Source organism: Dipodomys merriami, unplaced genomic scaffold (genome assembly GCF_024711535.1).
Source record: "Dipodomys merriami isolate MVZ:Mamm:240054 unplaced genomic scaffold, mDipMer1.0.p SCAF_692, whole genome shotgun sequence".
NCBI lineage: Eukaryota > Metazoa > Chordata > Mammalia > Rodentia > Heteromyidae > Dipodomys > Dipodomys merriami.
The window spans coordinates 304,323-331,876 of NW_027206282.1; the positions used below are offsets into that span (position 1 = coordinate 304,323).

Consider the following 27,554-nt stretch of genomic DNA (forward strand, 5'->3'; position numbering starts at 1 on the left):
AGCCTCCTCCTTCGAACCCCAGCAGCTTCTCCCCTCGCTCTGGCTTCACCCAGCCTTCGCTGGTGGGTCCCCAGGCCAGGCAGCCAGCCAGCCAAACGCGGCTGGTGTGAATGGGCAGAACTGACAGGAGGCCGCGCGAGTCTTTGTTTCTTCTTTATTTGGCGGATATATAATTATGCACCGCACTCTAGAGATAGATTTTTTTTCTGATATACATTTCATCTTATTCACCACGAGCACACCACACGCACAGTAGAACAGTTCCACAACCTGATAAATTGCACAAGATGAGTTTGGATTCCTGAACACCGGGTAGGCAAACCAGGCCCCCTCGCCCGCCCGCCCGCGCGGCGGCTCCCCCCGGCTGCGCCGCAGGAAACGGCGCCCACCCGACAGGGGAATTTCCCCGACAGCCTTTTCCCTCCCGGCGGCAAGGTTGTTGAAATGTCTCGGGGATGGGAAGCGCTCTTGGCTGGGAATGGCTGGAAGCTGTAGATTCCGAGCACTAGATGGCTATGGGAATGTCCCCACCCCCCACTTCCCAAGGTCAAGTTTCCGCGCCTGCGAACTGCGCCCCTTCTCCCCGCCCGTCCCCCCCACCGTCCCCCCCCACTGGGCGATCGGAGCCCCTCGAGGAAGAGCCGAAAACACAACCCACAAACGCACCCCGCCTCCTCCCCCCCTCAAAAAACAAAGCAAAACAATTTAGGGTGCTGTAGGAAAGAAACGCAGACGCGATGGGTCGTGGATTCCCCTCCCACCCCTCCCATCCCCCCCCCCGAAATCAGTAACTAGGAACCAGAGGTGGTTAAAGCTCGGCTTCCCTAGCGCGGCGGCACGGCGCACGGGGCTGGAGGGGGAAGGGAGGGGAGGAGGAGGGGGCTGGAGGGGGAGGGGGCTGGAGGCGGGGGCTCGGGCGGGAGGGGAGGGCTCAGGCGGGGCTCGCTCCGGAAGCCCTAGTCCTCCGCGTTGGTTCGGTAGGCCTCGATCAGGCCCTCGAGGGAATGCACGAAGCCGGACACGCTGCAGATGCCACCGATGACGAAGATGGCGACGTCGAAGAAGACTTGGTGCCACAACAGCTTGCGCCAGAGCAGGCGCAGGTGGAAGAGGCTGGGCAGCAGGAAGCAGAGGCCGGCGCCCGTCAGGCTGCCGGTGAGGCCCATGAGCAGCGCGAAGTGCGGCACGTAGATGGCCATGAGCAGCGTGAAGACCACCAGGGCGCAGCGCAGCGTCAGCCCCCACGACTTGAGGCGCCCGTCGCCGCCGTAGCAGGCCGGGAAGAAGGCGCGGCTGCCTTCCTGGAAGAGCGACTTCTCCAGCACCTCGACGGCTGCGAAGAAGGGCAGCGGGTAGGACAACAGCGCTTTGGCTACCAGAAAGATGTTGACCACGGCGCGGATGGAGCCGGGCAGGTTATCCGTAATGACCTCCTTGGTCTCGTCGGCCCAGGTGAGATAGGCGACGAGCGCGAAGAGACCCTTGAGCACGCAGGCGGCGATGTGCGTCCAGTTCATCATGCAGTGGAACTCGCTGGGCTGCTGCATGTTCCCCTCCAGGGAAGGCAGGAAGATCTGCGACGTGTAGCTGAACACGATGATGCCGATGGAGATGGGGAACTTCTTGACATCGATGTAGAACTTGACCTTCTCCCAGGCCCAGTCACGCGCCCTCGATAGGCAGTAAGCGATGACCAGGATGTTGATGACGAAGTGAGCCAGGGTGCACAGCAGACTGAACTTGGACACGGCCTTGAGATTCTTCAGGAAAGCGCAGGGCAGCAGCACCGCCGTGGCGATGATGGACCAGGACTTCTGCGACACGGGCAACCCCGGGAAGCTGTTGTACATGAGGTTGCCGCTCACCACCACGTACAGGATGCAAGTCATCACCAGCTCGATGATCTGCGCCACGTTGACCACGCGGCCGCCCAGCGTGGGGAAGCGCGGCGCGCAGCACGCGTTGGCGATGGCCACGTACGAGTCCCGCACGCGCACCACCTCGCCGTCCTCGTTCTCCTCGTACAGGCACGCGATGAGGATCTTGCCGGTGTAGCAGCACACCACGGCGGCGAAGATGATGAGGAACAACCCCAGGTAGCCGCCGTGAAGGATGGCGTAGGGTAGGCCCAGCACGAACATGCCCTGTGGAGCAGAGAAGCAACCAGACCCGTGGCGCTTCAGCGGAGACGGGAGCTGGGGAAGGAGGGTCCTGGGGAACGGGGTGGGGAGGGAGGGCGTGGCTCACAGCTATCGCTAGGGGGCGCCGAGGAGAGTAAAAATTGTGCCTGAGTCACCGGGCTGGAGAGGTTAAGGGAGGGAGAGGGTTGGTTGGAATGGGGGTGGAGGTGGGGGTGAAAGAAGACATGCCTGGGAACCTGAATGTTGAGTCTCCTTGGAGAGGAAAGTGCTCAAGGATGGAATCGAGAAGGAAAGGTGGGACTGGGGGTGGGACTGGACTGAAGGTAGGGGGTAAGATACTTGGGGTGTTTCCTCGGAACCAGCAGGAGCTGGACGGAGAGTGGTCAGAAAGGGGTTCTCGTAAAGAACCTGACTGAAAGAGTGGGCGCGGCTGCGTTTATGGTGAGTGGAGTGGGGTGCGCGCTAATGAGGGAAGCAGCGGCCGTGGGAGGAAAGAGAGGAGGCAGAGAGGAAGCGGGGCTGAAGGTGAGGGGGGGGGGGCTACGGAGAAGCCGATGGGGTAGGGGTTGGGGGGGGTGTGCGTGACAGCACTTTGAAGAAGCAAGGAGGCAGGGCCTCGGAGACTGGGGCTCCGGAAGGAAGAAGGTGCGGTTGGAAGCAACCTTAGTCTTAGATAGAGACTGGCGCGCTTGCGGTGGAGAACGGTGGAGACCTAGCCCCGGAAAGGACGATCGCTGGGGGAAACCCAACCCAGAGTGGGGTCTAGGGCCCCGAAGCTATGGTGTTGGGCTGGCCAGGCTGAGGGAACGACGGTTTATGATGTGGATGGGGGGAGAGGGAGGAAAACTAACGAAATCTTGAGTCCTGGAGGCCTGCGCGCCTCCAGTCTACGGCCCTGTCTTCTCTCTTGGGCCTACAGAACGGGCCTGGAAAACGTCCTGAGGGAAGGCGTCGCCAACAACCAAGGAGGAGGGTTCCCCCACTCCTCCACCAATCCTGCCCCTAGACTGTCAAGGCTGTCTCGCCCTGTCCAGAAGCAGGAGGTGCCCTGGGGTTAGATCACCTAGGCACCCCACTCGCCAAATCAGTGGATCGGTGCAACCCCGGAAAAACTACATTTTTTTTTTTTGCCTCAACGATCTTGCGTTCCCAAAATGCCCGCGGGGCACAGCCAGAGAATCCAGAGGGGCGCAGAGCTGAGGTCTTTTCCACCCCTGAATCTGAGACCTCTGGTCCCCCGCCGGTTCCCGGAGTCGTTAGGAGGACTCCAAAGCCCTGTGCGGGGAGTCCGGCGCCGCCTGGTGGGGAGATGGGGCTGGGGCTGGGGGCTGGGAGTGAGGGGGAAGAGGTGGCTAGACCAATGGCAGTTCTAAGCCTCCGGAGGGGGGCTTCGCCAGGGTCACGTGGAGGCGCGGACCGCTTCTGCGGTGCAGCCGGGATTTCGGATCAGAGGGGCTGGTGTGCGCGCGGCTGCATCGCTGGAGTCCCGGGGATCATGGGTGTTCCTGTGTGCACGTGTCTGCATGTCTCCAGTGGGGTTACACCCGGGAGAGCCCACGGTGTCCTGTCTGCCTGCGTGGGGGCCTGCGCGTGCACGGTACGTGCTTGCGATGTGAAGGCGCGGGCGCTTCCTTGAGGGAGGGGTGTGTGCAGGTGGGTGGCGTGTGTGCAGGTGTATTCAGGAATAATCCTGTGACCTATAGAGAGGTGCGTGTCTTGGGCGTGTTTGTGCGTGGCGGAGGAGGCTGGGGGCAGGTGTACCTGCCTTTGCGGGTGTGCATGCTTTATGCGTGTGTGTCGGGGGCGGGGGAGGAGCTCCCAGCTCCGCGGGATCTCCCGCATCCCAGGCGGGGGCCTCTAAGCCTTCTCCTCCCTCCCCCCCAAAAAAACACCGCAGCTGTGAATCCATTCCGAACTCCAAGGCCGTACTCTTCCCGCCAATCCTGATTTTTATTCTCCCTCCTCCGTTCTCGCTCCCCCTCCCCTAACCCTGCTCTCAGTTTCCTTCGCTTTTGCTGCGTCTCTGGACGAGGGTCGCCCACCCAACCCCGGCTTCGCTGTCCTGTCGCTGGGGCAGTGGGAAGAAGGGTGCAAATCAGGGCGAGAGACACCACCTGGTGTGGGGGTGGGGGCGTCGATTCCCGCGCATCGTTAGGAGGGAGTCCGGGAAGGGGGAGACCGAATCTCAGGTACTGGAGGGGGCATCGAAGCCCAGATCTCCGTGCGATCTGTGTGGGGGCAGAGCCTGTGTGGGGGTGTCGGCAGGCAGAGCTAGGAATCCCGCGCTCACCTGGATGGCGTTGGTCACGTTCCAGCCCGCCTCCCACGCCGTGATCTTGGGCTTGTCGTGGCCCCCAAACTCGCCTCCAGCCCCCAGGGCCTGGTCCTTGGAGCCCGAGGGAGGCAGCGGTGCGCCGTCGCCGCGTTGGTAATGGATGTCTCCCTCGACGGGCGGCTCGGCCCCCTCGTCCCCGCCGGGCTCGCCCTCGGCTTTCAAGATGTCCATCTGTAGGCCCTGTCGGTGCTCAAAGTCGAGGTCGTCGCAGTGCGCGAAGCCCACGGCCTCCTCGTCCGTGGCCGCCTGGAAACCCATCCTGGCAAACATGCCGCTCACCTTGGCCTGGGATTTGTTAGACACGGACGTGGCCACATTGGACAGCTTGCTGCGGAGTAAGGTGGCCATGGCGGCGGCGGCGACGGGGCCCGAGGAAAGGACAGAAGGGACCGGGGACGCGGCGGGCGCGCGTCAAGACCGCGAGACGGCCGGGGGTGGCGGGGTGGGGGTTCGCGAGGCTGCTATCTCCGCTCGCTGTCCCTGCGGCGCCCCGGGGCGCCCTGGCTCATGACCCCGTCCGGATGTCTGTCGTTGGACCGAGCAGATTAGCAGCGGGACCGGCCGAGCGGTGGTGGCGGCGGCGGCTAGTGCACTGCGGAGCTGCCGCGGGGCGCGGGGCTGGGCTGCGGAGGGCGGCGGCGGCGGCGGCGGCGTCAGAGCCGCTACGCGGGGCTGGCGCGGCGCCCCCACCCGCGCGCAGCCCAGTGCGCTCCCCGCCCCTCGAAGTCAGGCGGTGGTGGAGGGAGGGAGAGGGGAGAAGGGGAAACTCTCAGAGCCAGGGGGCGTGAGGAAGGGGCGAATGGGCGAGAAAGGTGGCACGAAGGGATTCAGAAGGGGGAGACGGGCGAGAGAAGGGCGCCCTTGGGAAGGCGGCGGCGGGAGGAGGGCGTACGCCGGAGGGCGCAGGGCGGGAGGGGTGGGGGGCCCCCAGTGCTGCATTTCTGGAGGAGGTGCTAAACTGCGATCTTAGCCCTTCCCACTTCGCCGCCGCAGGGAGGGAGGGGTTCGGGGGTGGGCTGATTCACACGGTCCCCGCCCACGGCCAACCCTCCAATGTCCGGGAACCGTGTGGGCCCCTGGTTTTGTAGCTAAGGTCGGATCCGGGCGCACGGAAAGCCAGCAGGACACACAGTGGCTCGCGCGTCTGGTAAAGCGGGCCGTCTAAGCGTGGGTTTGTCTCCCTGGCGCTCCATCCCAGTTCTTAAACCTAGCCACAAATCCACCTTGGAAGAAGTGGCCGGCACCGATCACACTCAAGGATGGATGTTCACCTGGGGCTGAATCACCTGGACGATCTTGGGACGCGGCGATGGAAGCGATTCTCTGGATCGCTCACCACCAACCACTCTCCACATTCTCGGAGAAAGGAAGCGAAAGGTTGGCTTTTCGATTTTTTTCTTTTTTTCCGTTTGGGAGACCTGGACGGAAGCAGGACCCTGAGGATGCTTCCCGGTAGCCTGGTGGCAGGTTGGTGAATGCCCATGCCCAGAGAGTCGGGAGAGACGCAGCAGCTCGTGCGCGGCTGGCGCGCGGAGGGTTTGGAGCGCACAAGCTGCCAGTGCGCTCAGCCCGGCCTAGCCCGCCGCCATCCCGACCGACCCTGAGCCTGGGGCTTTCTGTGGAGTGTGGCGTGCGTGTGTGTGATCCACGAATTAGAAGCAGATCCAGAGACAAAGACAAACACTGCTTCCGACACGGCTGTGGGCTCCATCTGTGTGAACTCCGAGGGTGAGATTCGGTAACCGTGTATAGGGGTTTCGTGCGCCATTGAAGTCTGCGCGCTGCGGAGCTGGTGTGTTGGAGTGTGTGTGTGTGTGTGTGTGTGTGTGTGTGTGTGTGTGTGTGTGTGTGCATGCGTGTGCGTCCTGCACGCCTGCGTTTACCCCCCCCCCCGCCATGAGTCCCTTTGTAGTTGTCTCCACGCAGGTCTCCCCATTCTGTGTGGGTCCCGGCATAGGTCCCAGCTGGACTTGCCTGGGACTTGTGAGCAGTAAACCACAGGATTCAACTTTTGGCAGCCCCGGCCTAGAGGGGGAAGCAGCGCTGTGCTTGAGGTAGGGAGAAAGTGAAGATAAGGATAAAGGATGTCACTCAGTTGGTCTCCTCTCTGGAGGCCCCCTTTTCCCAGGGAACCCCAGCCTCTTCCTTCCCTGCAGTATTTCTGGATTAGCTCACATCAGCGCACAAGTAGGGCGGCCTGAGGGCCTAGACCAGCCAGTTGGAGCTGCTAGGACAAGACAGATCCCTCCATCACCCCCACTCGATCACAAGTACATCACACTCTTCTGAGACTTCTTTTCAGATCTCTCCTTTATATTGGGCAAAAAAGCTCCTCCCCACCCCCTGCCCTCCTGAATTCCCACCAGGAATGGGATGGGCAAAGCTCCCATCTCTTAAACGCAGAAACCCTCCCCTAACCTAAAGAATCCTCTTTGAACTGCAGCCACTTAACAAAAACACACAATAATCCTAAACTAAACAAAACCTCTCTCTAGAGCCTTTCCCTAAAGACACCCATTTTACTTCATGCTAGGATTCACTCCTACTAGATAGTGATCTGGTCTTCTAAAGAGGCTTGAACTAGAATGGACCTCACACCCCAGAGAACTGTCAGTGCCCTGTCACAGGAATGCCTTTGCTCTCCATCTCCCATCTCCCACTTCCTGTTCCTTCCGGGCCCTCTGTTCCTGGTGGAACTACTTAGCTTTATGATATGACCAGGGCTTGGACTATCTTTGTGCCTCCTCCACCACCTACATACTCAGACATTGACATGGCCATCAATGTCTTCTTGGACAAGTGAGGCCAAAGTGCTTTACTTTCCCTTTCCTCTTTTAGGATGTTTGTTCCCATCAAGGACTCAAGGTAGGAGGTGATGTTAGTTTGTCACAGAGAAATGGGGTCATTTGCTTTATCCCCTTGTTCAGTGCATCTTTTCATCACCGTTTACTGTGCATGTGACTGGCTGTTGTGGGAATTACCAAAACCATGAAAGCTACTCTTTCTATATTCCCCAACCCCATTTGTTGAGATCTGAGAATTGGGTCTCAATAACTGGCACACAAGCCAGTGATCCTTTCTTTCATGCTTAAACTCTGAGAACAGAGCCTCCCATGCAATTTTATAGAGAAACAAATGCACACTCATGCAATGAAATGCCCTGCTCAAGGTCACACAGAACACAAGTGAAAGCTGGATTAGAACCCAGGAATTCTAATACTCCCTCTAATAGGCCTTTCCCCCCATCACCCCATCTTTCCAGCCTTTCTCCCTGATATTTGATATTTGATATTTGGCCTTCTCACTGTCCAAAGAAATAAAATTCAAAGTCAAATCTCAGTCCCTTACTGCGATTAGTTGTTAATTTCTGGAGAAGGAAGGCCTCTAGCTTCCTTTTTTCCAGCTGTTTGTTATGAATACCTCTTCCTAGGCTTAAGGCTGCCATTCTAGCTCCCAAGCAGCTCAGGGTTGATGGGGAAATCTTGCTTCACGGTGTACTGGCTAGGTAACCACATACTTACCTTTTTCTCATTTTCTCATCCCTGAAGTATGAGAATAACAACAGCTTCATAGATTTACTGGGAGAAGCTGATGAGATACTGCATATATGTGCCAAGTGTCGAATACTTTATTATTCAAATGTTTTGCTACTGCTGTTGTTACCACCCTCAAATGCCATTTCTCATTGTATGTGGGGGGGGGGAGGGGGAGTGTGAGAGAAAAACGATGTGATTGGGTCTGTAGTCTGAATGAGTTCAAATGTGGCACTCTTTGTCTTTGCTGCCTGTGTGCTTAACCTTTTCATTCCTAAACTAATCTGGAATAGAATTAGGAAAACAGAGGGCTGGGGACCTAGCTGGTGGCCTCAGGTAACAAACATGATGACTGACCTAGCTGGTAATGGGATGTTCTGTGCTGTGGTGAAGCCATCTTCTCTGGTAGAAGTGCAGCTTCTACCAAAAGGAATCTGCACAGCCTGCTTCCCTGAACTGAAATACATCTACATGCATTTACACACACACACACACACACACACACACACACACACACACACAATGACAACACAATTGATGGATGCACAAGGAAATGAGGAACCATATACAGACTGACAGTTGAACACATACAGGTTCAAGGACAGGCAGGCACACAGATACATGCAAGATTTGTTTACAAACCCTGGCGACCACACAAAGAAGCCAGGACAGACACCCATGGATCCATCCGTGTGGGCAGTCACCCAGATAACAGGCTTAGACACATGGCAGTATAAGAACAAATACAAACACGGACAATCATATACTGACAGACACAAGAACATACACATTCACACTGAGGCTAACAGTGAGAATGAACCTAGGTGATCACTGAAGGGGAAGAAGATGGAACAAAGGAGAAAGGAGACATGGGGACATTAAAAGGAACAAACAAGAAGAGGGCAGAGAGGAAGGAGATAGGGCAGAAGGTACCAGACAAAGCCACCCGCTAGCAGGACACAAAAGACCACAAAAGATGCAAAGGTACCACAGACTTCTGCATTGACTGGGAGACTGGAAGAAGGAGGATGTGGGGAGGTGGTAGTTGCTGTCACTGCCCAACCTGGGCGAACGTGACCTCTTCAGGAGCCACCTAGGGTCTCACTATCTTAGGGGACCTGGGCTTGCTGAGAAAGAGTAATGAGGGGCTCCTAGGACTTCTGCCATGCCCCATGAAGCAGGGTCTTCTGGATCTGTCCCCTGTAGCCAGGAATCACAGCAGTGGGCATCTGACTCACGAGCTCAATCCCTCAGCCTCTGATGCATTCAGTACCCAGGGGGTTAAGTGCCTGGCTAACAGAGGTGGAGGCCACTTTGGGGGAATACGCAGGGTTAAATTGAACTGGGCTTATCTCCCAGAGCAGGCAGCATCATGGGGGAAGGGGGAAGCCTGAAGCCCTTGAATTAATGGCCTGGAAAGCCAACATCATGAGCATCATTTCGGGGCTGAATGATCACAGACAAACCCCCTCCTCCTCCCCAACTGTGGCTCAGATCCCTCCTCTCCCAGAGCAGGGTCTGCGTGTGAGCCTTCCTGCTGAGGGGACCCAGCACTGGCTCCCATACCATATATCACACACACCCCTCCCCTGCCCAGGGACTGGGGAGTTGGTGAAGTTTCCCTTTAGCCCAAGAGAGCCAGGCTCATCTCATCTGTGCCAGAACCCAATTTCCTGCTGCTGTGTGCAAGGGCACAAGCGAAGAGAAGGGCAATAAGGCTGAAGGCTCCAAGTGGGAAGCCTCCCAACTGCCCTCCCCACCCCCACCCTGCCCCAATGAAACAAAGAGCCTGGTTCTTCCGCCCTCAGTGGCATAAACCAAGTAGGACCAGGGAGGGAGAGGCGCTGCCTCTGCTAGCCCAGGGAAAAGCACAGTCACTACATCAATGATGGTAAATCTTAGCCGGTTTTTGCTGAGATGGGAGGCCTAACCTCTCAGAGGCACCCAGATAAAGGCTGGATGACCTCTCAGAGATAATACCCCGGGGAGTTCTGCCTTGGTGAGGGAGACAGGATTTCACGACCTCTGGGATTCTAGGTTCCTGATTTCTATTCTAAGAGCTCTGGGAGCAGGAGACATGAGGACCCAGGCCTTGCTCTTGGTAGCCTTCAAAAAATCATCAGAAGCCAGGCACTGGTGGCTCACGCCTGTAATCCTAGCTACTTGGGAGGCTGAGCTCTGAGGATCACAGTTCAGACTAGCTCTGGCAGGAAAGTCCGTGGGACTCATCTCCAGTTAACTACCAGAAAACCGGAAATGGCCCTGTGGCTCAAAGTGGTAGAGGGCTGGCTTTGAGCTGAAGAGCTAAGGGTCAGTGCCTAGACCCAGCGTTCAAGCCCCATGACCCACCAAAAAAAAAAAAAAAATCACCAGAAAGCCAAGTACCAGTGGCTCATACCTGTAACCCTAGCTACTCAGGAGGTTGAGATCTAAGGATCATTGTTCAAAGCCACTCTGGTCAGGAAAGTCCATGAGACTCTAATTGATCACCAGAAAACTGGAAGTGGCACTGTGGCTCAAGTGGTAGAATGCTTGAGCTGAAGAGCTCAGGGTCAGTGCTCAGGTCCAGAGTTCAAGCCCCCTGACCACTACCACCAATAATAATTTTTATTTTTTTATTTTTATTTTTTATTTTTTGGGTCCGGTCGTGGGCCTGAACTCTGGGCCTGGGCGCTGTCCCTCAGCTCTTCAGCTCAAGGCTAGCGCTCTATCACTTGAGCCACAGCACCACTTCGGGCTTTTTTCTTTTTGCTTATGTGGTGCTGAGGAATCGAACCCAGGGCCTCAGGCATGCAAAGCAAGCGCTCTACCACTGAGCCACCTTCCCAGCCCCCAATAATAATTTTTAAAAAGTCATCAGAAGCCAGGCACTGATGGTTCACGCCTGTAATCCCAGCTACTCAGGAAGCTGAGATATCAGAATCACTGTTCAAAGCCAGCCCAGGCAGGAAAGTCTGTGAGACTCTTATCTCCATCTCCAATTAACCACTAGAAAACCAGAAGTGAAGCTGTGGTTCAAAGTGGTAAAGTGCTAACCTTGAGTGAAAGAGCTTAGAGATAGCACCCAGGCTCTGAGTTCAAGTCTTATGACTAACCAATGCAGATAGATTAGATAGATAGATAGATAGATAGACAGATAGATAGATAGATAGATAATCACCAGAAGCTTCCCAGAACTGCAAGAGGAGCCAGAGACCCGATTGATGGATTAGAGCAGCCATCCCTGTCCTTTTTTGAGCAAAGGGCCTTCTTTTACCTTTTTTTTTTTTTGGTTCAGTTGTGGGGCCTGAACTCTGGGCCTGGGCACTGTCCCTCAGCTCTTCAGCTCAAGGCTAGTGCTCTACCACTATGAGCCACAGCGCCACTTCTGGCTTTTTTCTTTTTGCTTATGTAGTGCTGAGTTGCTTATGTGATGCTGAGGAATGGAACCCAGGGCCTCAGGCATGCAAGGCAAGCGCTCTACCACTGAGCCACCTTCCCAGCCCTCTTTTACCTTTTCTTATACTAGGAGACAGGAGCACATTAGCCTTCTCCCCCACAGGGTCTCCAGCACACAGTAGACACTCAATAAACACCCTTGAGGGACTGAATTAAATGGATGTCAGAAAGTTATTTTTTCCCTATGAACTTTTAGTGTACTCATTTGAGGAAACACATATATAGTGTAACTCTTCTAAAGTAAACATGTCTTATATGCACATCATCTTCTGTGTGGTTGAAAACCATATGGGAAAACTACTGAGGACTATGCCTTGGATGCCTGACATGCAAAGGATGGTAGGTCTAATCTCCTGTTAGTATAGAGCTGAGGTTTATCAAGTTCTCTCTGTACCTGAAGCTACTGAGAACACACTCTGAGAACTGCCTACTTCTTCTCTCTCTCAGTTACCAGGTTTCATCCTGTCTGGGTCATTGCAGGGTGCTTTAGGCAGGCCTGCAGGACTGGACATAGGGAGATGGTCCTGGATGATTGGGCAGCACAAGCAGGGGAGAAGGGGAAGGTGTGGGGGAGGGGAGGGTGGGTTGTGATGGATCATGGGGCCAGGGGATCTGACCCCTTGCTTCATGTAAACACTTCCAGCATCTGCCTTTGCTGCTCAAAACCTATCCTCATCCATAACTAGAACAACCCACCTCACTGAAGGTTGTAGACTGAATTGTGACATTCACATCTTGAAATCCTAATTCCCAATGTGACTATTTGGAGACAGGGCCTGTAAGGAAGTAATAAAGGTCCCAGGAGTCCTAAAGGGTAAGGTGCTGATCCCACAGGATTAGTGTTGTAAAATGAATCAGGCTCAGAGATACAAAAGATAACTGGATTTTTTTCCCCATAGGTGGAAGCTAGATCTAAAATACGAACATACACGATACCATATACACAGAGACACACTGACTGAAGAATGGTATACTTAGGAGAGGAGTCCAAAGCTGTAACTGTTCTGAACAACTAATGAACTGCTTAAAGTAAAAATGAATACCAGGAATCAGCAACATATTTGGGGGAGAAGGGATATAAGGGATGGTACAGAAAAGGAGGGAGGAAGTGCGAACAAATGCAGTCATTACATTCATTGCATATTATGTAAAAATTGAACTATGTGACTTGAGGTTAGGGGGTGAGAACATTGAGGATAATGATAGAAGGGGTGGCATTAATCAAGATGCATTGTACTCAGAACCTGACGTAGGGAATTCCAACCTCTTTGTACAGCTACATACTAATAGTAATAATAATAATAATAATAAGGGAAAATAGAAGAGGTACCAGAGCTCTCTCTTCTCTCCCTCTGCACCCATAAGGACACAGAGGAAGGGTCCCCTCAGAGCCAGGAAAAGAGCCATCACTGGAAAGTGTCCCTTTGGGCCTGACCTCCAGAGCGGTGAGAAGATGAACGTGTACTGTGTGAACTCCCAGGCGAAGACCTTGTCGTGATTGGATGTTTCTGCCAGCCCAGGACCAGCATGAACTCAGGGGCCAAAGGCTTTTCTAGGTCACAGTCCCTTGGACATCTGATGAGGCAACAGATTCTCTCTCCAGAAACAGATGACAGTGGTTCACCAGGTTTCAAATCCCCATGGTCCACAGCCTCCAGCCTGAAAAACCCAATCTAGAAGCTTCTTCCCACTTCTGTTGAGAGCTGGAGTCACATGAGACAGATTCTAGCATTCGGATTTAACAAATACTTATTCTCTACCAGATTGAAAGCTAAGTACTTGGCCTGAGTTACATCCTGTACAGTCTTCACACATCTCCTTGAGCCCATTTTACAGATGGGGACACCTGAGTACAAAGAGTTGAAGCAACTTTCCCCAGGTCTCACAGGTAGGTAGTGGTGGAGCCAGGATTTGAACCCAGGATCAGAACTGTTTTTCGACCTCAGCACTCACAGACTTGGGTCTGTGATCTATCCGTTCTAGGAAAGGGCTACAATCTGTGTCTGTACAGTCAACACGTCCATTTTCAGCCATTCTCTGTGTATTGACTATTGTATGTGTCTACTGTAGTCTGCTCCCCGCCCCCATGTCCTTCCTAACTACATAGACAACTGGGACAGGGAGGAAGGAGGCCCAGGACCAGCTACACAGGAGACGCTGACAAGAGTTTGTGGATTTCATTATGAGTGAGATGCCTGAGCTTCTACCCTGGCCTTTCTCATTCCAAGAATACCAAGGGAACCTGCCTGGCTGGTGAAGACTCCTGTTTGTATTTTCCTAACCTTGGGGTGTGTGAACTCATTCTCAGAATTGGTTAATTTGATATTACATTAGTTTATATCTAAAACAAAAAATCCAGTTGGGTGCCAGTGGCTCATGTCTGTAATCCTAGCTACTCAGGAGGCTGAGATCTGAGGATCAGGGTTCAAAGCCAGCCCGGGCAAGAAAGTCCATGAGACTTTTTTTTTTCTGTGAGACTCTTATCTCCAATAAACCACTCAGAAAACCAGAAGTGGCACTGTGGCTCAAGTGGTAGAGCGCTAGCCTTGAGCTGAAGAGCTGAGGAACAGCGCCCAGGACCAGGGTTCAAGCCCCACAACCAACCCCCCAAAAAAATAATCTGGCAGATTTGAGGCTTCTTGGGTGACCAAATACTGTTTTAATTTCCATGGGCCTTATAACAAAAGAACAGAGGGGGGTTAAATGCTGACGCTTAGGGAAGCGTATTCACTGGGAGAGGGCAATTTAATTTCAGCAACATGCCATCCATCACATGAAAATAACTGGGCTCTTTTGAAAAATTTCTAAATTCATAGTTCTGTGATGCCGTAGCATATTGCCTTTGCCTTTCCAGTTAGGTATTGCTAAAAGAGTGAGGAGCTTATACCTGGCTTTATGCTTTGTGCATATTTCAGTAAAATTATAATAAAGACCATCTACCAATTGTTGGGAGGGGGCTGTGATTTCTTTTTCTTCCCCCCTTTCAAAGTGACTTGTGTGCTACTCAAGTGTGAGAGGCGTGCATTTAATTCATTCTGACCAAGTAGAAAATAATCTTCACACCAGCCACCTGGACGGGTCTCCATCCTCAGCTCTGCTTCCCCACTGATGCCTTCGAGGGGAAATATGACAGCGTAATGAACAGTTGTACGACGTGCTATAAAAAGGCAATTAAGGGAACTATTGGACTGGGACAAGCCAACGTGACCTGGTTAATAGCTCTGAGCCCAGCTAGACCATTGGGGGGAGGGCGGGTGGTGGTGGTGGAGGGAGACAAGGGGAAAGGGGGGGGGAGGGACTTGGTGTTTACAGTGAGAGGCTGAAGTGGTTCTAGCAACTGTCTGTCAGTAGTGAGGACCTTTCCCCTCTCCCCGCCCCATGATGGCTGGGGGACATGTTGGTTCAGAGGTCTGCTCTGCAATCACCTCTGCCACTGCTGGTGGAGTGACCCTGGACAGGTGACTCCAAGTGTCTGAGGTTCAATTTGCGCATGTATTACACCGGGGTAGAACAGTGCTTCAGCTGCAGGAGGATGGGGAGGACCACTCCTCAAAGGGGTCCGTGTGGGAATCTAAACAAAAAATAAATCCAAAAGATGAGGAGGAGGGAGCCATTGCTTTGTGTTCATTACAACACCATGGGTGGGTTCGAGGCTCATCTGCCAGAGGTAAAGCTGTCTGTTCAGATCTCCAGAGTGTGGTCTCCCCAGGACCTTGGTATGTCCAGACTACCCCTCTCTCTCATTGTTCCCTCCCAAGCATCCTTACTGCTTAACCACTTTCACCTATGGTGACCTTCAGGAGGGGGCGGGCCTGCCTCCCATTGGAGGCACACAGTAGGTGCTTGGTGGATGTTTGTTCAATGAATTATGGTTAGATAAAGCACCACCAGCCACAGGGCCTTTCTCTGAGAGCACTCGGCCTCCACTGTACTGTGTTCAAACACCGGAAATGGGTCCCCACGTTCCTACTGCTCCCTCTCACCAAGAAACTCTGAGAGGCAGCCCAGTGACAAAGGAGCAATCAGAACTCATTAATGCTCATTTAAGGGTGGCTGGGTGATTGGCTGAGAATCCCAGAGTGTACCTCACTCCCGATCAAGAGGGTCTGCGTCCCTGGGCTGGCAGGCGACTTCTCTCCAGCTCCCAGTCTCCAGGGGAGCTGTGCCAAGTGGGGGATGGGACTCCCTGCACACCCTCCCCCAGCAGCTGTGACCTTGCAGGCCCCGGGGCTGGCCTCTCAGACACTGCAGCTGCCTGGGAGGCCCTGAAGATCCATCATGGAATTTCTAAGCCAAGTTGTCCTTCCCCGTCACCTAGCTGCTCTCCAATGAAGTACAAATACCCCCTCACCCCACCAGCCCATGGTCCTCACCCCAGTCTGCCACGGCAGCCTCCCATGCCACAACTCAGCTAGACTCAGTTCTGACTATGGTGACCTGCTCCTAGACTACCCTTTGTTCAGAAGATACAATTTAGTAGCCAGAGACTGGATCCAGTCTCCATCCACTCTTTGTGGCCAGGAGACTTCATCCACTGAGCCTCAGTTTCCTCATCTACTCAGTGGGCACAATCACACATCTCAAGGTGGCAGAGAGGATCAAGGGAAGTCAAGCATCTATAGGACTTGACACTGAATCCATCCTTTATGTATGTTCCCTACTATGACTACTCATGCCCAGGCCCCTGCTTGGATACGTCTCTCCCTGTGCTTTGCCCACTTTAGCTCTCTGCATGATGGGTATGTGTGGTATCCTGGTGTTCAGCACAGAGTTCACCAAGGAGGAGGCTCTGCACAGGCCTGTGGTCATGTGACAGGGTAGATAGCCAGGCCAAGACCAGATGGGAGGGAGACTCCATGCTGTCCAATATATACATTAAGATCTGCCTCTGCATTTGAGCCTCTGCTTCGGTGTCTTGGGACCCCTCTGTGCCTCCCAAGCCGGTCTCCCCTTCTCTCCCCTTCCCCCTCCCCAGCCTCCCTCCCCCCTTTCTCTCTCTGTGATTAATTGGATAGAAGAGTCTCACAGACTTTCCTGCCTAGCTGGCTTAGAACCATGATCTTTAGATCTCAGCTTCTGGAGTAGTTAAGAGTACAGGTGTGAATCATTAGTACCTGGCTCTCTGCAATTTTGTTCGTATATTACTGAGGTTTGAACTCGGGGCCTTGCACTTGCTAGGCAGGTGCTCTACCACTTGAGCCACTCTTTGCTCATTTACCAATAGTCATCACAGTGGCTGCTTGTGGATGCCTTGCTTTTCTACCCAGTATGCTAAGTATCCCTCAGGTCTTACCCTCAACCACTAGCATAAGTCCAAAGGAGCATGTCATGGCCTTGCCCTGGATGCCATGCTGAAGATCTCTGCCTTCTACTTGTTTTCCCAGGTCTCAGTGCTGGGACTCAGCCTTGGAGCCCTTGGTGCTCCATGCCCCTCAAGACCACGTGGGTCACTTCTATACCTGATGTCAGATCAGGACGCGTGGCTCTCCCTGCCCCAGAGGAAGATATTGGATGAATAGTGCAATGAAACAGGGACAAAGGGGCATCTTTTTTTTTTTCTTTTTTGCCTCCTGAGCTCCCAGTCTGCCTCCCTCCCCAGGAGAAAAGTCTCTCCTAATGTCTCTGTTCCCAACAGCCACTATCAGCTGGCCTCCTTCAACCATTATGGCAGTGCTCAGAGACCATGGGCTTCCAACAAGAGAGATGTGGAGTTTAGGGAAATGATTTTGGAAAGCTCCAGGCTCCTGGGAATCCCTCTAATGCTTTCTGGTTTAGGATCAATAGATGTGGAGATCTCCAGCCCGTAATTACACCAAGTCCTTAAGGAGATGACCTACAATCAAGTATTAACTAGGCATTCATCCTCTCCCCCCCCATTTCCCTTCCTTCCTCTCCTCTCCCTTCCTTAGGCATTAATTAAGGGGAAAACTCTCTTTTTCTTTTTCTAGGTCTAAGACCAGGACTCGAACTCAGTACCTGGGGCCCCTTTTGCTCACTGGCTAGCACTCTACCACTTGAGCCACGTCTCTAATTCTTTCTTTTCTTTGCAAGGGAAGACTCTTACATGGCATTTTCTTGGATCTGAAGTTTCCTGTTTTTCCCTTTTCTCAGTTTATTTGCAAATAAATAGATATGGGCATGTTTGTGTATCTATTTCGCCTTTAACTACTGTGACTGGTTTTCTAGGCAACCTCCCATTTACCTATATAACAAACATGGACAGACAAATTCATTGCTCTTTTTCTTTTTTTAGAGGTTCTGGGGACTGAACTCAGGGCCTTGCACTTACTAGGCAAGCAGTTTCACTGAACTAAAAACTCTAACCCCTATTTGGCATTTTTTTTTTTGCCAGTCCTGGGACTTGAACTCAGGGTCTGGGCACTCTCCCTGAACTTCTTTTGATCAAGGCTAGCGCTCTACCACTTAAGCCACAGCGCCACTCCCCGCTTTTTCTGTTTATGTGGTACTGAGGCCTTGAACCCAGGGCTTCATGCATTCTAGGCACAATCTCAGCCCCTATTCAACATTTTCAAGATGAGAACAGACAGTGGTCTCAACTTCTCCCTTTCCCTCCCTCTTTCCCCCTCCCTACACTTCTTCCCTCCTTCCCTTCTTGTGCCAGTCCTGTGGCTTGAACTGAGGGCTTGGCACTGTCCCTGAGCTTTTGTGCTCAAAGCTAGCAATTTACCACCTTGAATCACAGTTCCATTCCCAGATTCTTGTTAGTTAACTGGAGATAAGAATCTCATGACTGTAGAGCACCAGTGGCTCACCCCTGTAATCCTAGCTACTATTCAGGAGGCTGAGATCTGAGGATCGTGGTTCAAAACCAGTCCAGGCAGGAGAATCTGTGAGACTCTTATCTCCAATTAACGATTAAAAAAAAAACCCCACAAGTGGCTCTGTGGCTCGAGTGGTGGATTGCTAGCCTTGAGCTGAAGAGTGCAGGGACAGTGCCCAAACCCAGAGTTCAAGCCCCACAACTGACCCCTCCGCCCGCCCCTCAAAAAAATCTCATGGACTTTCCTGCTTTGGCTGACTTTGAACTGCAATCCTTGGATCTCAGCTTCCTGAGTGGTTAGGTTTATAGGCATGAGCCACCTGCACCCAGCCCTCTTTTTCTTTAAGCTTTATACTTACTACAACCCACACCTCCAGGTAGATCTATCAGTCAGTCAGTCATCAGCCAGTCAGCATTCTCTCATTCAGGCTCTGTGCTGGACTCTGTGCCTGGTGCTGAGCTGCAGAAATGAATTAGCTTAGCCCCTTCCTCAAGGTTCCTAGGGTGGAGCAAACCAAGCATAGCTGTGAATCAGGGAGGGGAGACCGAGCTGGCTTTGGGGTCTGTGCCTTCTGTTTTGCATGTTATCGATTTGAACAGTTTCCTGTTTTCTTCCCCTTCCCACCCCAGGACCCTATACTTGCTTGTCTGTCAGAGGGATCCATTTCTCCTGTCAGAGGCAGTGTCTTTTCAACTTGTTTGGAAGACTTTTTAACGTTAATTTACTTTGTTATTATAGAGGTGATGTACAGCAGGATTACAATTACATGAGTTAGGTAATGAGTGTATTTCCTTTTGTAGAGTGTCTTCTGTTCCCTTATTCTCTCCCAGTCCCTCCCATCTCTACGCACGAGTTGTATAGTTCACTTTCAGCTGTGTCCAGTGAGCTTGTTTGGAAGACTTTTAAGGATCTCTAGCAGGAAAGTGTGCCTTAAGTTTTATGAAAGTGATTTACTATCAACATTTAAATGACTCTCCTGAAAACAAACCCCAAATTACCATTAAGTTCTTAATCCACAGAATGGAAAACTATAGCCAATGGGATTGGTTAGGTGGCAGAGCAAGAGATTTCAGAAGGTGCCTGAAATTTTGTGAAGAAAAACTTTCTTAGTGACTTGAAGTTTGTTGCATGCATTGGGGGAAAATGGTATGAACTTACGATGTGCCTAAGACAATCAGAATCTTAATGTTATGTTGGAACAAGGCTGTAATAGCATCTCCCCTCTAAAGACACGCCACCCTAAAAAAAAAGACACACCACCCTCTATTTATTGGTGTTCTGAAATAAATGATGTCCTGGAAACTCTTTGAGGAGGGTGTGCCCATCACCCCCACTTTGCAGATGAGGAAACTAAGATATAAAGAAGTAATTGCCCAAGACAAGTAATTAGTAAGTGATATAAATGGCTCTGTTTGCTTCCAGAGTCTGTCCTCAAACCACTTTATAATACTATTCCCTTACAGCCTATTCCTCCTCTCTGGACCTCAACAGTTTTCATCAGTAAAATAGGCTTCAAAGTTATATCAAAGGATTGATTTGAGTTGGGCTCCAGGGGCTCATGAAAGTACTCTTAGCTACTCAGGAGGCTGAGATAGGAAGACCTTAGTTTGAAGCTAGCCCCTTGCAAGAAATCCATGCAATTCTTGCCTCCAATTAACCAGCAAGAAGCTGCAAGTGGAGCTGTGGCTCAAGTAGTAGAGTGCCAGCCTTGTGTGAAAAGCCAAGCAAGAGTGTATGGCTGACAGTGCATGCTTGTCATCCTAGCTAATCCGGAGACTGAGATCTGAAGATGGCGTTTTGAAGCCAGCCCGGACAGGAAAGTCTGAGAGACTCTTATCGCCAATTAACCACCAAAAATGCCAGAGGGAAGCTGTCACTCAAGTGGTAGAGAGCTAGCCTTAAGCCAAAGAATCCCAGAGACTGCATCGAAGCCCCAAGTTCAAGCCCTAGGACTGGAACGTGTGTGTGTGAGTGTGTGTGTGTGTGTGTGTGTGTGTGTGTGTGTGTGTGTGGCATTAAATTCAAGCCCCAGTACTTGCACATGTATACAAATACACACACACATACACACGCAACTAATTTGAGGATTTAAAGAGACAATGCTTATAAAGTGTGTGGGACACTGCCTACTGCACTGCTGTTAATATTATCTGAGAGTCATATCAACAATGCTACTAGATTTAGGCCACTGGGAAGAGTCACTTAGAGGCAGGGCCTTGAGGAGACAGTGTCTTGCAGTGGGAGAGGCAGGAAAAAGGTAAAGGGGTCAGGGAAGATGGGTCAGGGAAAGCTCATTGTTTTAATAAACTCACCTCCACGTCACCCTCCCCCCTCCCTGGAGCCAGTCCTCTGCTGGCATGCCAGGCTCCCTCTGGGCAAGGGAGTGTGTTGTGGTCGGGTTTCCATTACACACTCGGCTGAGCAGAGGAGAAGGGGAGAGGAGGCCGGCAGGCAGTAATTAATTGCCTATTTGGACTCCTGCTGTTGTCTAGTGGAGGGATGCTGGACAGCTCCTGCCTGAGCCTGGGAGGGAAGGGGCCCTTCTGAATCCACAATCAGGCGGGGAGGGACCCAGGCAGCAGTCAGCCGGCCACATCTGCCTACTTTGATGAAGAGACTCAAGTTCTCGCCAGCCAGCATCGTGAAGCATGGTCTTCCCCAGAGGGCTCTGCCTGGACGCTGTTTTGAAGGCAGACAGGGTGGCTTTCTGCCTTAGCCTCACCAACAGAGCTCAATGCTGAGTAACACATTGCACAGGGCTCTGGATTTCAGTCCTGGTTTTCACCTACACAGTTGTGTGCCAAGGTTAGTACCAGCCCTCTCAGGACAGCTACTCTCTCCTTGTTAAATGGGGAAAGCAAGGCAATAGCTCCCCCTCATCCCCAACTTACCTGAGACTTTCCTTTCTGGGGTTGCAGTTATTACCCACTGTTAACTGGAAGCTGGGTGTAGTATTTGTTTGTGACTCTGTCAGAAGAGGGGAAACCACATTCCCATACCTTTTATTATAGCACAGTGGTATCACAGTAATGATAATGCATCCCTTACCAGGCCTAATTTATAAATCCAATTTTTATCATAGTCTATATAGGGAAATAAATCACAGTATATAGGTATATGTGGTATCGGTGGGGCCAACCCTGTGACCCATGACAGAGACGTGACTCAAGTTTAGCCATCAATGGGACTTTTTGTTTTCCCTCTAGCATGATTGAGGGGGAGAAAAAGTGTGTTCCTTTCAAGTTTAAAAAGTCTGAACGATACAATGCCTGTGTCCGATGGATAAGCTCTGGAGGGATACAGATGGTACTTTGCAAGTCTCAAACACAGCATATCTACAAACACAGTCATCATCTTTATTTCCATCATCATCATCCTCATCATCACTATCATTTCAACCTAAAGATATTTGATTAATCCAGCAGCATAGGAGCCCTGGATTCTGAGGGCAAATGAGAATACTCAGAGGGAAGGATTATCACAATGAATTAGTAATGTCTGCCCTGAATGCAGGAGGAGAAGCCATGCACAGGTCATGTTGTTTTCACCCCTCTTGAGTTGGAGATGAATGGATGCTCAGAGCTAAGTGACACCTCTGGTTTTATAAGCAAATGTGAGACCTCAAACTAGAAGCCAACAGAGGACTCATTGATACAGAAGACTCATTGATACCCAATCAAAGGAAGAGTTCATGAGTCCTTCCTGCATCAACACACAGGGGTCAGCCTGGATTTATTAAAGGGCTCCAAGAAGCTGCTACAGCTCTTATCATCTGGAGTGATCCTAGACAGAGAGCTGGTAGAATACTCAAAGGGGACAGTTGAAGGAATCTGGGCCTGGGGTTCTGAAGTTGAGTTCCTTTGGCCTGGGTGGTACTCCATTCACTCCCATTGACTCTGCCACTTATGGTTTGCTGGCTGGCTGGATTCCCATCTTCCACCTTCATCTTAGAGATTATGGCTTGGGTTAAGAATCTGTAGCGTTCAGTCCTTTGTAGTGCTTCTACCCATTTTGTGTCACTAGCACCAACTTTCTCATGCAGTGTGTGTGTGTGTGTGTGTGTGTGTGTGTGTGTGTGTGTGTGTGTGTGTGTGTGTGTGTGTTGCTGGGAACTGAACTCAGGCCCTCTTGCATGCTAGGCAAGTGCTTTGCCCAGCTTTCAGTTGTATTCTTGCCCAGACTTCTCATCTGAACTGACTGCTTTTGCTCTTGTATTTCCTGCAGTCTCTACCTTCTACAGAAGCCACAGTGGCATGATCTAAGTCAGATCCTGCCCCCTCAGCTGATACCCCTGGTGATGCGCATCTCATTCACAGCCATGGCAGAGACCTGCCAGTGGCCCTGTGGGATGTAACTTCCTCCTCTGTTCTGACGTCACTTCCTCTCTGCCTCTTCACACCCAATGTGCTGCTTCTTGCCACTCCATTTCTTTCCCACTCCAGGAATTGGTACCAGCTGTTACATGTTCTAATGTCCTGGCCCTCTAGTGACCAGAAGGTTCACTCCTCCTTGGTCTCCTTCAGGTTTTCCTCAGCTGCCACTCCCTGGTACTTTTGGGCTGTCCTGGGAGGGAATTGGAGATGGAAACCTCAGGCTGAAAAGAAGCAAATCGGCTCCTTGAGATGGGCTGTTGCCAGCAGGCCCTAGGCCTACTCACCAAACTGAGAGGAGCTCAGGGGTGATGGAGGGAATGTAGGGTGGTCCTTCAACATCCTGCCACCATGCCTTGCTCCATTGTCCAGGCCCAGGGCCATCACCAAGCCATTATGCAACCCTACCTTGTGACCCAGACAGCTTCAGAATCCTCCTTACCATGGTACCCTGGGCATCCATCCGTTCATCAGGGGTAACGTCTGAAATGGAGCATATTTGCTGCTCTGTGGAGATCCGGGAATTCATGGGGGAGACCCAGAGCTTGGGGAAAAGGCTGTCACAAAATGACCTCAGGACAAAACCTGAAGTCTACTTACAATGGCTGGCCAGCCTCGGAGCATCTGGGTCCCGTTGAACAGAAGTCATTTTTTCATTCAGTACATTCCTGCAGGAAACTGCAACGCAGATGGCAGGGCTGCCCTAGGGAGAAAAGCTGGTTTTACTGGAGACCTACAACATCTGATTGTATCCATGTTGCTTCCAGACAGCCTGAGCGGAGGAATTCTGTCCAGATGGAGCTGGGAAGAGGAAAGCCTCCAGCACTGGAGCTACTGGAGTTGGAGCCAAGTCTTCCAGGCCTGAAGCTGCCTCCCCGGGCTGCAAGTGTGGCCTTGGCAGGGGTCTTTGGGAAGGGGGGGGGCAACAGCTCATGTCCTCAAGAACAATGCTTTGGACATGGTCTCCTCGGAAGGACCCATCAAATGGATCAGACACCTCAGAGACCAGAGAGGAAGTAGGTATGTGGAGAGAAACATCACTACTTCTTATGCGCTCAGGAGGGGGAGATCTCAAATACTCAATGTGGGAAGGGCTCTGGCACTCGCACTCACAGACATTCTTTCTGCTGGGCAGCTCCACCCAGCACCCCTTTATTCTCCAGGCTGAGGAGTTTTTGTCTCAGGATAGGAGTCCGAAGAAATCAACTCTGATACAACAATGGAAACGCCAGTATTTTGTTTGACGGGTCATTTTTTTTTTAATTCTAGAAAGAAGTCAGGCACTGGTGGCCCATGCCTGTAATCCTAGCTGCTCGGGAGGCTGAGATCTGAGGACTGTGATGTGAAGCTAGCCTGGGCAGGAAAGTCTATGAGACTCTCATCTCTAAGGAAGCACCAAAAAGCTAGAAGTGGATCTGTGGGCTCAAGTGGTAAAGCACTAGTCTTGAGCAAAAAAAAAGCTCAGGGACCATGCCCAAGCCCTAAGTTCAAACCTGAAGACCAACAAGAAGAAGGAGAAAGGAGAGGAAGAGGAAGACGAGGAGGTAGAGGAGGAAGAGGAAAAGAAGGAGGAAGAGGAGGAGGAGGAGGAGGAGGAGGAGGAGGAGGAGGAGGAGGAAGAGGAGGAGGAGGAAGAGGAGGAGGAAGGAAGAAGGAGCAAGAAAGAAGGAGGAAGAAAGAGGAGGAGGAGGAGAGAGAACAAGGAGAGGGGAAGGGAAGAGAGCCACTTAAAATAATGACAGCGGGACTACTGATCACTTCTGCTGTGGCAGTTAGGGCCCATTTCCACTGGGGACCTCTGGAAGACAGCACAAAACCAGAGGAATGACGGAGCTGAAGTTGCTCTCTACTCACATTCACCATTGGCCAAGGGCTGCTCCCAGGAAATAATTCCCAGACACCTTTATCTATCTCAGAGGCCAAGGAATGAGAGTCCTCAGGGACTGGGAGAGTCCGGCACACCCTGGAGTGGTGAGGGGTTAGGTAGCATGGCCACAGCACTGGTTACATCCCTACATCACCCTTCTCCATCTTTGCTTCCTTTGCTCTTATGCGCTCTTCTTTACTTCAAGCCTCTTGCAGTGCGCTTCCTGTGCACAGCGCCTATCCTAGAGGTTCTTGAAACTTGGTGTTCCTTCTTTCTTCTTTCTTTGTTTCCCTCTCTCTCTTTCTTTTCCTTTCTTTTTTTTCTTTCTTTTCTTTTTTTCCCTTTCTTTCCTTCCCTTTTTTCACTCTTCCTTTTTGCCAGTGCTGGGCTTGAACTCAGGGCCTGGGCACTGCCCCTGAGCTCTTTTGTTCAAGGCTAATGCTCTACCACTCTACCACTTTGAGTCACAGCTCCGCTTCCAGGTTTTGGAGTGGTTAATTGGAGATAAGAGTCTCACAGGGACTTTCCTTCCTGGGCTGGCTCCAAACTGCAATCCTCAGATCTCAGCCTCCTGAGTAGGTAGGATTACAGGCATAAGCCACCAGCTCAGTCAGTGTTGCTTAAAGTATGGTCGCCCAGCTACCTAGGATTCTGGTTGGAAATGTAGATGCCAGGGGCCGGCCCCAACCCCTGCTAAATCACCACCTTTGGTAAAAGGTCTAGAAATATGCATTCAAGCCAACATCCCAGGTGCTTCTGTAGAAGTGGAAGTTGCTAGTGCAACCCCCTGCATGGTGTGGCAGTCGGGGTAGGTGGGTCAGTTCTGGCACCTGCAGGCCCTGCCCTGGGATTGGTTATCGTGGATGCACCTCAATTTCTTTCAGGCACCTGTCTTTCCTCCAGCTACTGGATCAGCTGCCTAATGGGCATCTTCCCCACTATGGATGGGTCTGTTGTAGGATTCAGGGCTCTATCCAAGAGTTGAGAAGAGGTACTCCACCCTACCCACGTCCAGTCATGTTCGACACTTCTAGTTGATGTTCCTCAGTATAAGTCGATGTTCCTCAGTATAGCCCTGGCCCACCAGGCAGGGAACCATATTTAGGCTCTTCTGTTACAAGAGCAGTGACAACAAGGTGTCTCACCAAAGCACACAGTGTCCCCTCCCTTTACTGTGTGGATCACAACCCACAGAATACCAACAGCCATGCCATTGCAGAGGGGGGGACCTTTGTGTCCCTGGATGGACCACACAACTTCAGAGATAGTTTTACAATGTGCACGAGCATGCATGTGCACACACACACACACACACACACACACACACACACACACGAGGAGCTAGCTGTCTCATAGGACACTGCCAAACCACACACAGTAATGTACCATCTCAGCAGGCACACAAATGGTCACAGCATGGGTAGAAAGACTATTAGGACAACATAGCATGCTAGCCATATGTTCATTTAACACAGTGATACAGTCTCATGCTACACAGTTCAGTGACACAGCAGGACAGTGTTGCACACGTGCGTGCACACACACGCGCACAGACCCCCACACACAGCCCACACCAGCATTCACTTTTGTAAAGAAACCCACACATTTAAAGCAAAGCAAAGCAAAGAAACCCATACAGATGATCGCCCCAGAACACCACCAAGGCATGGTCATGCTCTTAGCACAACAACACATTCTCTTAACAAGCAGTGCCCAGTCTTCTGGTCAAGAGTATGGAGAGGCCGTAACTCTCAAGGCTCAAGTCATTGATGCAGCCACCCAGTGCAAGGTGGGCCCAGGAGTCTGATGGAGGGGAGAGGCTGCTTTTGTTTGAATAGATGTCTCATAAAGGAGCTGGGGTATTGTTGAGCTGCTTTCCTGAGCTGATGGATTCCTGAAGCTCAGGAATCTGGAAGATTCAGGAGCAGACCCCAAGAGCAATAATCGCTCCTCTTTTACACTCTTCTACCCTTGCTGATTTCTTATTTCCCGGCTGCTGAGCCTGCCTCCATCCCCAAAGTGAATGCCCTATTTGAACAAGAAGGGCAGATGCCGAATAAATATTTGTGCCTTCAGGCCTTGCTTGGCACTTACTGGGTTGGGGTTTCCCACTGAGAGTGAGAAGAAGCCGTTGCCAGGCAGACTCTGCTCGGCTTGGCCTGGATTGGGAGGTCAGGGCTCAGGCTGGAAACGGTTCTGTCCTGTTCCTGTCCTGCTGAGATGGTCCTCCTCCCAATCTCCCCCCTCCCCCACGGCCTACACTTCCTAAGAGTGGTCTACTCCTGTGGCCATACTGCCCATCCTCCTCCATCCCGCTGTAATCAGGTTGCCACATGCCACCCTCAGCCACTTTGTGGCCTGCACTACCCTGCTGAAAATGCTTTCCTCCAATGTGTAACTCCCAGCCAGTATCTGTTTCCCACTGCCTTTTCTATCTCTCTGCTTGCCTCCTCTCATTTTTTTCTCCATCTCTTCCTTTGCTGCCCTCTGCTAAATTCCTCTGTAAGGATGCCCACTTGCCAACCTGTCCTTTCTGCTGGTGATCATTGTGGTGATTAAGAGTACATACCCAAGCCAAGCACTGGTGGCTCACGCCTGTAACCCTAGCTACTCAGGAGGCTGAGATCTGAGGATCACAGTTCAAAGCCAGCCTGGGCAGTAAAGTCCATAAGACCTTATTGCTACTTCACCAACAAAAGAGACACAAGTAGAGGGGCAGGAAGAAAATCAAAGGGGAATGGGAGGCAGGACCTGGGACAAGACCTAGATGAAGTTCTTGCTCTGATCCCTGATAGCAGAAGGAAGGTGAACTCGTACTCTCTCCCTTCATTTATCTCTTTAGCTCACTGGATTCACACCCCCTGTCTGGTCTCATAGACATTAGAAACTCATTTAAGTTGGTGCAGCTGAAAACCAGATAGTAAAAGTGACTTTTCCTATGATCCCTAAGTCACTCAACCAGCTTGGACCAGGGAAAGGATTAGAACCCAGGCATCCTAACACCATACTCTGACTGATCAGAAAGGAGAGGAGTGTGCCCCAGTGGGGGTAGGGGCCAAGCTGGAGCTGCAGGGGAGGAGAAGGGCCA

General features: G+C 51.9%; 1 protein-coding gene across 1 annotated transcript; it reads right to left on the reverse strand.

The window, feature by feature from the left end:
• Window positions 1–620: 620 nt before the first annotated feature.
• Window positions 621–5,056, reverse strand: LOC138816355 (vesicular inhibitory amino acid transporter). The gene is made up of 2 exons (XM_070006074.1): window positions 4,432–5,056; window positions 621–2,144 (listed from the first exon to the last, which is right to left on the reverse strand). Exons 1-2 carry the CDS (start codon window positions 4,822–4,824, stop codon window positions 957–959), a joined length of 1,581 nt encoding a protein of 526 aa, XP_069862175.1. The 5' UTR covers window positions 4,825–5,056; the 3' UTR covers window positions 621–956.
• Window positions 5,057–27,554: the final 22,498 nt, after the last annotated feature.